This window comes from Myxocyprinus asiaticus, chromosome 5, assembly GCF_019703515.2.
Source record: "Myxocyprinus asiaticus isolate MX2 ecotype Aquarium Trade chromosome 5, UBuf_Myxa_2, whole genome shotgun sequence".
NCBI lineage: Eukaryota > Metazoa > Chordata > Actinopteri > Cypriniformes > Catostomidae > Myxocyprinus > Myxocyprinus asiaticus.
The window spans coordinates 54,781,463-54,794,266 of record NC_059348.1 but is presented as its reverse complement, the minus strand read 5'-3'; the positions used below and the strand labels follow the sequence as shown (position 1 = coordinate 54,794,266).

The following is a 12,804-nucleotide window of genomic DNA, read 5'->3' as shown; positions in this document are numbered from 1 at the left end:
CAACAATGTGATGGGAATATTTGATTTTAGGGACTTTTTTCTATTTACTTTAGTACACTAAACAATTTTGCTACCGTGCTGCGTCGCCATTTAGTGTCCAATGTAAAATCTTTATCTTGAGTGTTGCGAGTTTTTCTAAGAGTGACCCATCTCCTGCTTACACCATCTCTGATAAAACATCTGCACACACACATATACATTCACACATGTACTCACAGGGTCATTTTGATATTCCCGGCTGTACAGCTCATGGCAGTTATTAAAGATGTACTCGTATGTGGAGTTTAGACATGCTTTCACACAGTCTTTAACAACTTGACTTGCTCTGGGAGGGCTCTGCAGTTCTTGGACCTGAAAATAAACATACACACACGCACCACACACACACACACATCACGCACACACCACGCACACACACGCACACCACACACACACCACACACACACACACAGGCACATCACGCACACACAGGCACATCACGCACACACCACACACCACCCACACACGCACACACCACCCACACACGCACATCGCACACACACACCACATGCACACCCACGCACACCACCCACACGCGCGCACCACACACACACGCACACACACACACACACGCACACACACACCACACACACGCACACCACACGCACCATGTGATCCTTGTGAGTGATTCTTCTTGGCAATGAGACCTACATTTACATTTAGAGATTTTAATAGCAAGAAATGTTGCTAAAGCCTGATAAAACTTTGAGAATGTCTCAATAACATTTCAGAAGAAGTCAATAGTGGTACAAAGTGTTACAATCTGTAAATTTGTCACCTACAACTAAAGTGAACCATTAAAGAAAAATAAATAAAGAACCTTCATCCTGAAGAATGTGATGCTAGTCAGAAGATCTACAGTGGACTTCAGATCCTGCAACCTCTCAGGACTACTGGCCGGAAAATTATTCTGAAACACAAACACACACACACACACACACACACACACACACACACACACACACACACACACACACACACACTTCAGTTACATAGCCAGTTACACAAGCCCCAACACAATTCTTCCACTTACTGAACAGTTGAGTAAATCAGTAGTGTAAATAAAGAGGTCAGTAGTGTAAATATAGACATCAGTAGAGTAAATATAGATGTCAGTTGTGTAAATATAGACATCAGTAGTATAAACATAGACTTCAGTAGTGTAAATATATACATCAGTAGTGTAAATATAGACATCAGTAGCACAAATCTAGATGGCATTAGTGTAAATATAGAAATCAGTAGTGTTAAAATAAATGTTAGTAGAATAAATGTAGATGTCAGTAGTATAAATATAGACATCAGTAGTGTTAATATAGATGTCAGTAGTATAAATATAGATGTGAGTAGTATAAATATAGAGGTCAGTAGTATAAATATAGAGGTCAGTTGTGTAAATATAGACATCAGTAGTGTAAATATAGACATCAGTAGTATAAATATAGATGTCAGTAGTATAAATATAGAGGTCAGTTGTGTAAACATAGAGGTCAGTAGTGTAAATATAGATATCAGTAGTGTAAATATAGGCATCAGTAGTGTAAATATAGACATCAGTAGTATAAAAATACTGTAGAAGCCAGTAGTATAAGTATAGACATCAGTTGTGTAAATATAGACATCAGTAGTATAAAAATACTGTAGAAGTCAGTAGTGTAAGTATAGACATCAGTAGTACAAATCTAGATGTCAGTAGTGTAAATATAGACATCAGTTGTGTAAATATAGACATCAGTAGTATAAAAATACTGTAGAAGCCAGTAGTGTAAGTATAGACGTCAGTAGTACAAATCTAGATGTCAGTAGTGTAAATATAGACATCAGTTGTGTAAATATAGACATCAGTAGTATAAAAATACTGTAGAAGCCAGTAGTGTAAGTATAGATGTCAGTAGTACAAATCTAGATGTCAGTAGTGTAAATATAGACATCAGCAGTATAAATATAGATGTAAGTTGTGTAAATATAGACATCAGTAGTATAAATATAGTAGTCAGTAGTGTAAATATAGACATCAGTAGTATAAATATAGCAGTCAGTAGTGTAAATATAGAGGTCAGTAGTATAAATATAGCAGTCAGTAGTGTAAATATAGACATCAGTAGTATAAATATGTCAGTAGTGTAAATATAGAGATCAGTAGTACAAATATAGCAGTCAGTAGTGTAAATATAGACAAAAGTAGTGTAAATATAGAAGTCAGTAGTGTAAATATAGCAGTCAGTAGTGTAAATATAGTGGTAAGTAGTGTAAATATAGTGGTCAGTAGTGTAAATACAGTGGTCAGTAGTGTAAATATAGTGGTCAGTAGTGTAAATATAGACGTCAGTAGTACAAATCTAGACATCAGTAGTGTAAACATAGAGGTCAGTAGTATAATTATAGCAGTCAGTAGTGTAAATATAGACATCAGTAGTATACATATAGCAATCAGTAGTGTAAATCTAGAGGTCAGTAGTATAAATATAGCAGTCAGTAATGTAAATATAGCAGTCAGTAGTGTAAATATAGTGGTCAGTAGTGTAAATATAGACATCAGTAGTACAAATCTAGACGTCAGTAGTGTAAATATAGACATCAGTAGTGTAAATATAGCAGTCAGTAGTGTAAATATAGAAGTCAGTAGTGTAAATATAGCAGTCAGTAGTGTAAATATAGTGGTCAGTAGTGTAAATACAGTGGTCAGTAGTGTAAATATAATGGTCAGAAGTGTAAATATAGAAGTAAGTAGCATAAATACAGAAGTCAGTAGTGTAAATATAGAGGTCAGTAGTATCAATATAAAAGGTCAATAGTGTAAATATACAGTAGAGGTCAGTAGTGTAAATATAGTGGTCAGTAGTATAAATATAGACATCAGTAGTGTTAATATAGATGCCGGTAGTATAAATATAGAAGCCAGTAATGTAAATATAGACATCAGTAGTGTAAATATAGGCATCAGTAGTGTAAATATAGACATCAGTAGTATAAATATAGACGCCAGTAGTGTAAATATAGACATCAGTAGTGTTAATATAGATGTCAGTAGTATAAATATAGAGGTCAGTTGTGTAAATATAGAGGTCAGTAGTGTAAATATAGACATCAGTAGTGTAAATATAGGCATCAGTAGTGTAAATATAGTGGTCAGTAGTATAAATATAGATGTCAGTAGTGTAAATATAGTGGTCAGTAGTGTAAATATAGTGGTCAGTAGTGTAAATATAGATGTCAGTAGTACAAATCTAGACGTCAGTAGTGTAAATATAGAGGTCAGTAGTATAAATATTGCAGTCAGTAGTGTAAATATAGACATCAGTGGTATAAATATAGCAGTCAGTAGTGTAAATATAGACATCAGTAGTATAAATATAGTAGTCAGTAGTGTAAATATAGAAGTCAGTAGTATAAATATAGCAGTCAGTAGTGTAAATATAGACATCAGTAGTATAAATATAGCAGTCAGTAGTGTAAATATAGAGGTCAGTAGAATAAATATAGCAGTCAGTAGTGTAAATATAGACATCAGTAGTATAAATATAGCAGTCAGTAGTGTAAATATAGAAGTCAGTAGTATAAATATAGCAGTCAGTAGTGTAAATATAGCAGTCAGTAGTGTAAATATAGACGTCAGTAGTGTAAATATAGAGATCAGTAGTACAAATATAGCAGTCAGTAGTGTAAATATAGTGGTCAGTAGTGTAAATATAGACATCAGTAGTACAAATCTAGATATCAGTAGTGTAAACATAGACATCAGTAGTGTTAAAATAGATGTCAGTAGTATAAATATAGAAGCCAGTAATGTAAATATAGAGGTCAGTAGTATAAATATAGACATCAGTAGTGTAAATATAGTGGTCAGTAGTGTAAATCTAGATGTCAGTAGTACAAATCTAGATGTCAGTAGTGTAAATATAGACATCAGTAGTGTTAAAATAGATGTCAGTAGTATAAATGTAGATGTCAGTAGTATAAATATAGACATCAGTAGTGTAAATATAGGCATCAGTAGTGTAAATATAGACATCAGTAGTATAAATATAGACACCAGCAGTATAAATATAGACACCAGTAGTGTAAATATAGACATCAGTAGTGTTAATATAGATGTCAGTAGTATAAATATAGAGGTCAGTAGTGTAAATATAGACATCAGTAGTGTAAATATAGGCATCAGTAGTGTAAATATAGTGGTCAGTAGTATAAATATAGATGTCAGTAGTGTAAATATAGTGGTCAGTAGTGTAAATACAGTGGTCAGTAGTGTAAATATAATGGTCAGAAGTGTAAATATAGAAGTAAGTAGCATAAATACAGAAGTCAGTAGTGTAAATATAGAGGTCAGTAGTATCAATATAAAAGGTCAATAGTGTAAATATACAGTAGAGGTCAGTAGTGTAAATATAGACATCAGTAGTGTAAATATAGGCATCAGTAGTGTAAATATAGTGGTCAGTAGTATAAATATAGATGTCAGTAGTGTAAATATAGTGGTCAGTAGTGTAAATATAGTGGTCAGTAGTGTAAATATAGATGTCAGTAGTACAAATCTAGACGTCAGTAGTGTAAATATAGAGGTCAGTAGTATAAATATTGCAGTCAGTAGTGTAAATATAGACATCAGTGGTATAAATATAGCAGTCAGTAGTGTAAATATAGACATCAGTAGTATAAATATAGTAGTCAGTAGTGTAAATATAGAAGTCAGTAGTATAAATATAGCAGTCAGTAGTGTAAATATAGACATCAGTAGTATAAATATAGCAGTCAGTAGTGTAAATATAGAGGTCAGTAGAATAAATATAGCAGTCAGTAGTGTAAATATAGACATCAGTAGTATAAATATAGCAGTCAGTAGTGTAAATATAGAAGTCAGTAGTATAAATATAGCAGTCAGTAGTGTAAATATAGCAGTCAGTAGTGTAAATATAGACGTCAGTAGTGTAAATATAGAGATCAGTAGTACAAATATAGCAGTCAGTAGTGTAAATATAGTGGTCAGTAGTGTAAATATAGACATCAGTAGTACAAATCTAGATATCAGTAGTGTAAACATAGACATCAGTAGTGTTAAAATAGATGTCAGTAGTATAAATATAGAAGCCAGTAATGTAAATATAGAGGTCAGTAGTATAAATATAGACATCAGTAGTGTAAATATAGTGGTCAGTAGTGTAAATCTAGATGTCAGTAGTACAAATCTAGATGTCAGTAGTGTAAATATAGACATCAGTAGTGTTAAAATAGATGTCAGTAGTATAAATGTAGATGTCAGTAGTATAAATATAGACATCAGTAGTGTAAATATAGGCATCAGTAGTGTAAATATAGACATCAGTAGTATAAATATAGACACCAGCAGTATAAATATAGACACCAGTAGTGTAAATATAGACATCAGTAGTGTTAATATAGATGTCAGTAGTATAAATATAGAGGTCAGTAGTGTAAATATAGACATCAGTAGTGTAAATATAGGCATCAGTAGTGTAAATATAGTGGTCAGTAGTATAAATATAGATGTCAGTAGTGTAAATATAGTGGTCAGTAGTGTAAATACAGTGGTCAGTAGTGTAAATATAATGGTCAGAAGTGTAAATATAGAAGTAAGTAGCATAAATACAGAAGTCAGTAGTGTAAATATAGAGGTCAGTAGTATCAATATAAAAGGTCAATAGTGTAAATATACAGTAGAGGTCAGTAGTGTAAATATAGACATCAGTACTGTAAATATAGCAGTCAGTAGTGTAAATACAGTGGTCAGTAGTGTAAATATAGTGGTCAGTAGTGTAAATATGGACGTCAGTAGTACAAATCTAGACGTCAGTAGTGTAAATATAGAGGTCAGTAGTATAAATATTGCAGTCAGTAGTGTAAATATAGACATCAGTGGTATAAATATAGCAGTCAGTAGTGTAAATATAGACATCAGTAGTATAAATATAGCTGTCAGTAGTGTAAATATAGAAGTCAGTAGTATAAATATAGCAGTCAGTAGTGTAAAAATAGACATCAGTAGTATAAATATAGCAGTCAGTAGTGTAAATATAGAGGTCAGTAGTATAAATATAGCAGTCAGTAGTGTAAATATAGACATCAGTAGTATAAATATAGCAGTCAGTAGTGTACATATAGAGGTCAGTAGTGTAAATATAGACATCAGTAGTATAAATATAGCAGTCAGTAGTGTAAATATAGACATCAGTAGTATAAATATAGCAGTCAGTAGTGTAAATATAGACATCAGTAGTATAAATATAGCAGTCAGTAGTGTAAATATAGAGGTCAGTAGTATAAATATAGCAGTCAGTAGTGTAAATATAGAGGTCAGTAGTATAAATATAGCAGTCAGTAGTGTAAATATAGACATCAGTAGTATAAATATAGCAGTCAGTAGTGTAAATATAGAGGTCAGTAGTGTAAATATAGACGTCAGTAGTGTAAATATAGAAGTCAGTAGTGTAAATATAGCAGTCAGTAGTGTAAATATAGTGGTCAGTAGTGTAAATATAGACGTCAGTAGTACAAATCTAGATGTCAGTAGTGTAAACATAGACATCAGTAGTGTTAAAATAGATGTCAGTAGTATAAATATAGAAGCCAGTAATGTAAATATAGAGGTCAGTAGTATAAATATAGACATCAGTAGTGTAAATATAGTGGTCAGTAGTGTAAATCTAGATGTCAGTAGTACAAATCTAGATGTCAGTAGTGTAAATATAGACATCAGTAGTGTTAAAATAGATGTCAGTAGTATAAATGTAGATGTCAGTAGTATAAATATAGACATCAATAGTGTTAATATAGATGCCGGTAGTATAAATATAGAAGCCAGTAATGTAAATATAGACATCAGTAGTATAAATATAGACATCAGTAGTGTAAATATAGACATCAGTAGTGTTAATATAGAGGTCAGTTGTGTAAATATAGAGGTCAGTAGTGTAAATATAGACATCAGTAGTGTAAATATAGACATCAGTAGTGTAAATATAGACATCAGTAGTGTAAATATAGAGGTCAGTTGTGTAAATATAGACATCAGTAGTGTAAATGTAGACATCAGTAGTGTAAATATAGACACCAGTAATATAAATATAGATATCAGTAGTGTAAATATAGACATCAGTTGTGTAAATATAGAGGTCAGTAGTGTAAATATAGACATCAGTAGTATAAATATAGACATCAGTAGTGTAAATATAGACACCAGTAGTGTAAATATAGACATCAGTAGTATAAATATAGACACCAGTAGTGTAAATATAGACACCAGTAGTGTAAATATAGACATCAGTAGTATAAATATAGACACCAGTAGTGTAAATATAGACATCAGTAGTGTAAATATAGACATCAGTAATATAAATGTAGACACCAGTAGTGTAAATATAGACACCAGTAGTGTAAATATAGACATCAGTAGTGTAAATATAGACATCAGTAGTATAAATATAGACACCAGTAGTGTAAATATAGACATCAGTAATATAAATGTAGACACCAGTAGTGTAAATACAGGGGTCAGTAGTATAAATATAATGGTCAGAAGTGTAAATATAGAGGTCAGTAGTATCAATATAAAAGGTCAATTGTGTAAATATACAGTAGAGGTCAGATGTGTTAACATTGAGGTCAATGTAAATAATGATATATTATCGGAGGATGAGAACATACCCTGTACATAGAGAGATCTATCCTCAAGGAGTTGTGCAGTTGGTCCAACAGTTTCACAAACCTCTCTTTCTGCAAATAAAATAATATGCAAAACATACCACATCAATGTAGTAGTTAAAGCAGACATTGTAATCTACCAACAGAACAGTCATCTACCAACATGGTGACTGAAAACAACTTACGCATGAGTTAAATGAGTCTGTATTTGAATGAAATCTAAACTGACCCCAAAGTTAGAGGCAGCAAAGCGGTCAGATGCAGACACGTTGTTGGACGACTGTGTCGTGTGGGCATAATAAGCGTTGATGTTTGCCAGTAGTGTGCTCATGACCGCAGGTACACCGGGACACATGTACTTTGATGACAGACATGCAAAATGCCTGCATACAAACACACAACAAAATGTTATAGAAAAGCTACTGTAGACACACTGAAACCTATTTGATTCTGTCATGTTGCATTCCATATAACATCATATTTTACATACCTGTTTGATTCTTCCCTTTTATAAATATAACTCTTTGTACAGCATCTGCAGTTTGTGGGTGGTGGTGGTGGTCGAGGGGGGGAGGGGGGGGTCCTACATTTCTATAGGAGTTCTATAACAATTTCTATAGATAATTCATTTATTCGTTCACTGAATGCTTACGTCATGGCCTGGTAGATCGATTCCACTCCATATCTCATGGCGAACTCGTCCACAATCTCCTGTGGTGTCTCCTCAAAGTAGACTTTCCATGCGTCATCGCCTTTGGCATCAGGGATCTTCACCACACCGCTGTTCTGCTTCTCAGTAGTGTGGTGAAAAATGTGCTGCAGAGAAACATGAGTAAAGCACTCAGAAACAATACTGGCCAGTTCCTCAGTTGAAAATTCATTTTAAAGAGGATTTTCAAAGAAGGGCTTCTCTTACAGTGATTTCTACAGTAGTTTCTAGTGTCAAATTCACTCAGTATTAAAGCTGAAGTTTTGCAAACATAAACATTTGTTTTCAAACAGCTTTTTGAATATGTCCCAGTCTGCTGTAAATCAAACTAGTAAAAAGGTCTTTGTAGTCTTTTTTATGAATGCTCAGACTTTTTTAACTTTACAGGCGTTAAACTAAAATGTAAACTTAAAAGACAATGGATTAAACAGTTAAAGCTAATTAGGCAACAACATAATCATATTTCTGTTTGATACATCATTTTACAATTTTACCTACATTATTTTGAGTCACATATGTAAGAAGGAAAGTCTTAGCTTTCCAATTATATAATTATTCTGTTTATACTCCAAACCATTGTGGAGATATAATCATTTACATGTTGGCTAATATAATCACTGAAATGTTTTCCTTTTTACTTTAGTGCACAAAACTCAAAATGTGTTTCTTGGACAATAATATGGAGTATTATGCTATTATCGACAAAACGAAAACTTGGATGAATTTTGGCATCATGAGCATGTAACACAATATTACATCACAATGTCCTCTTAAGTGTGATTGTTTTATGGTTTGATCTTTGAGTTTACCTCATGCAGGCAGGTGTACTGGACATGGTATGGAGCTACAGTTTCCTCTCCTTTGATCTCAATGCTGATGTGCATACGGATCGCTCCGGATACAGCAGACTTATCTGTGCGCTTGTCTGTTCGGAAAGAGAGAGAGAGAACATCTAAACATTCAACTATGTCCATTATTAGAAATTTTGCTCAAACATGCATGTACAGAAAACACGCATTCGCACTTATATAAAAACTAGGGCTCGGTATTGGGTATTATCGGTATTATTGATACAGATTATTTTTCTCCCCAATTTGGAATGCCCAATTCCCAATGCGCTCTAAGTCCTCGTGGTGGCGTAGAGACTCGCCTCAATCCGGGTGGCAGAGGACGAATCTCAGTTGCCTCTGTGTCTGAGACCGTCAATCTGCGCAACTTATCACGTGACTTGTTGAGCGCATTACCGCGGAGACGTAGCGCGTGTGGAGGCTTCACGCTATTCTCCGCGGCATCCACGCACAACTCACCATGTGCCCCACCGAGAGCGAGAATCACATTATAGCGACCACAAGGAGGTTACCCCATGTGTCTCTACCCTCCCTAGCAACCAGACCAATTTGGTTGCTTAGGAGACCTGGCTGGAGCCACTCAGCACGCCCTGGATTTGAACTTGCGACTCCAAGGGTGGTAGTTAGCGTCTTTACTTGCTGAGCTACCCAGGCCCCTGGTATTGATACAGATTTCACAATTTGATTCCAATTCAAAAGCTCTCGATTCAATTCCAGTTCGATTCAGATTCACATGGGTATATTTCAGTTCCAAGTTTGCCTGCCCATATAATCTTTGAGTGATAAAGGGTAAACTTATGTGGCTTGCTGTCCTCAAAGGAGGGGCTCGAGGAACAGGCTCGAGCTCTAAATTAACCCCCCCAAGGGACTACTTAATATATGGAGGAAGCTATAGGGCAGGAACTATTAGAAGATTGAGGATGGAGATGGGGAGGTGGAAGTGGAGGGATGCCAGAAAGACTGTCACTAGAGTGAGGTAAGCAGATTAGATGAGCCATGAGAACTCCATTTAAAATGTCCATTTTGCTTACATGTGAAATAAATTCTCTCAGAGCTAATGTTGTTAATCATATATCAAATAATAATTTTACATATTTTATTTTTATCATTTTGGTCAAATTTTAACTTTTTGAAAATGTACAAATTCCATGTATTCCATCAATGGATATGATTTACTGAAAGTGAATGTATTATATTGCATATATACACTTTGTTACATGTTTACTGTTTACATGCATAATTTGTATTATCTACATTGATTTGTAGGACACATGCTAAAATGGTACTGTCTCTTTAAGAATAGCGTAAGTTCAGCGAGCGTCTTACAGAAGTGTTTAGGTTGAGCGCATATTAACAAGAGTGGAGTCGCGCAGATTCTTTACCTCATCTGTGCTATGTGTGATTAGAATTTAAATGTTTCAATTTCTGTTGTTTTTGATAAACAACTGACTATAAAGAACAGAAAGGATATTAAAAGGGTCATTTTTCAATGACAAATGGATTGCATGGATCTAGTCTTTGGACACACATTACATGGAATGAGTCAAACCAAACTTTGTAAGGATCGCGCTGAACTTCTTTGCTAGTACACAACTCAACTCAACATTTACCAGCCAGTGACTAATAACAGACATTTTTATTCAAATAGCGTGAAATTTGGTGCAAGTGATTTACTCGTATTGTAGAGAGTTGTGCATTGAGTGAAAGACAGTTAAGAATTGATGCATTGGAAAATCTAAATTTTTACCAAGCCCTAATACACACACATACTGACCGAGATTATACCAGACGTCCATTTCCCCACTGAGTGTTCTCACTTCAATGATGGTCTGTCCTAGGAAGTCATCGGACTCGCGTTTGAACCGCTGCTTCACACGAGACTTGATGTCATCATCTTCATCCCAAACACGCACCTTTATCCGGTCTGAAGAGTTATGACATTCACTGCAGACAAAAACACACAAGTAGGACGTGGAACAGCATTTCAATCAACCATTCAGATTTGAGGGTTAGGTTTAGCATTGGGGCTTAAACAACATTCTTATCAATAAATCATTTACCTCTGATTTTATGGGTTGGTTATATTTAGGGTTAGTATACCACCTCTTGAGTATCCAAGGCATATAACTGACAGGTGTGCATTGGTTGTCAGAGACAGAAACTGTTGGAGTTCCAGGTAAGTCTGTCAGATGTTTGTTTAATAACTTAACTAAATTCATCTCAAAATGACTCCTGCCTTATGTTGAATTAATCAGCTTTTTATAAAACATGGATATGACTGTTGGCAAAGACTGCATTCATGTACTCACAAGTGGAAGCTCTCGTCCCAGATGGGGTTGAGGTTTCCGTATATGGTCTTGGTTCTTTTCTTGGTTTTGCCCACCTGTACTGTGACGTAAGGATCACTAGAACCCGTCTTATCCTTTGCCTGCAAACCCTGAGCACAAACCACTGACAGAGAGACAATCGATCTTTAGAGATGATTAAATGGACAATAAACACTAACAGTCAGAAGTTTGAACTCACTGTGCTGATTTATGTTAGTCATCATTTTGATCTAAAGACTTGCGCTTGAATGCTTTGATTTCATAGTTTGACGACTTTAATATTAGGCAGATGCTATTTGCACCCTGATGCAAATAGTGTCAGATACTATTACCCTAAACCTATCTGTACCTCAACCTCAGTAACAGCAATTGTGCAGAACAACATGTAGCTACACAATAAGTACATTGTATTGTATGTGTTTTAATGTTAGTACATAGTAATTAAAGACACCTACTGTAGTTGTGTTAAAACATTTGGCTGGTGGTGTATGAACTATAATTTGATTTACTCAAAAAATGATTTGTTCCTCATTGCAGAACTGTAATTCAGAGCTCACCAGTGATGCTGATTTTCGCTGACCATTTCGACGTTCCATCCAGAACGCTCTGTTTGATTTGTTTCATCTGAGTTCCGTGCATCGCCTTGGCAACATCAAACACTTCCTGGATCAGTTCGAAGATCTCCGGTTTGTTGCGTTCACGGATCTTCATGCGGTCCTTCAGAACCATGATGATGTTCTGCGTGCGATCCTCCGCGCCGTGTTTAGAGCTCTTCTCAGCTGCTCCTGAAGACAACATCCACAACATCAGGTCTAATCTACAGACAGCACAGAGCTTTAAACACACAAGTGCAATTTCAACCATTTCAATGTTTACGATTCTTTCAGGACTGATGAGTATCATAACGTTAACAGCAGACAGGTGCAATCTAACAGACTCATATTGGGTTAGACTTTTATGGCTGATGAAAATACTTTTATTTTGACTTTTATTCACTGAGCTATCAGAGGGATTGTAAAAACAATGAACAACACTTTTACAGCACTTCATATTAGTTAAAGGAATATTCAGGGTTCAATTCAAGTTAATCTTAATCGACAGCATTTGTGGCATAATGTGGATCACCACAAAAATGAATTGACTCGTCCCTCCTTTTCTTTAAAAAAAAAAAAAAAAAGCAAAAATCGAGGTTACAGTGAGACACTTACAATGGAAGTCAATG

General features: G+C 34.8%; 1 protein-coding gene across 1 annotated transcript in view; it reads right to left on the bottom strand.

Annotated features, from left to right (window-relative positions):
- LOC127441231 (protein unc-13 homolog A-like) overlaps positions 1-12,804 on the bottom strand; it is an 82,708-nt gene that overhangs the window by 35,584 nt on the left and 34,320 nt on the right. Inside the window, exons 17-25 of the mRNA XM_051698403.1 lie at positions 12,140-12,367; positions 11,565-11,706; positions 11,030-11,199; positions 9,217-9,332; positions 8,351-8,514; positions 7,928-8,081; positions 7,702-7,770; positions 860-949; positions 217-351 (exon numbers count right to left, since the gene is read on the bottom strand). Coding sequence (XP_051554363.1) covers positions 217-351; positions 860-949; positions 7,702-7,770; positions 7,928-8,081; positions 8,351-8,514; positions 9,217-9,332; positions 11,030-11,199; positions 11,565-11,706; positions 12,140-12,367 — 1,268 coding nt within the window. The remainder of the gene's footprint in view (positions 1-216; positions 352-859; positions 950-7,701; positions 7,771-7,927; positions 8,082-8,350; positions 8,515-9,216; positions 9,333-11,029; positions 11,200-11,564; positions 11,707-12,139; positions 12,368-12,804) is intronic.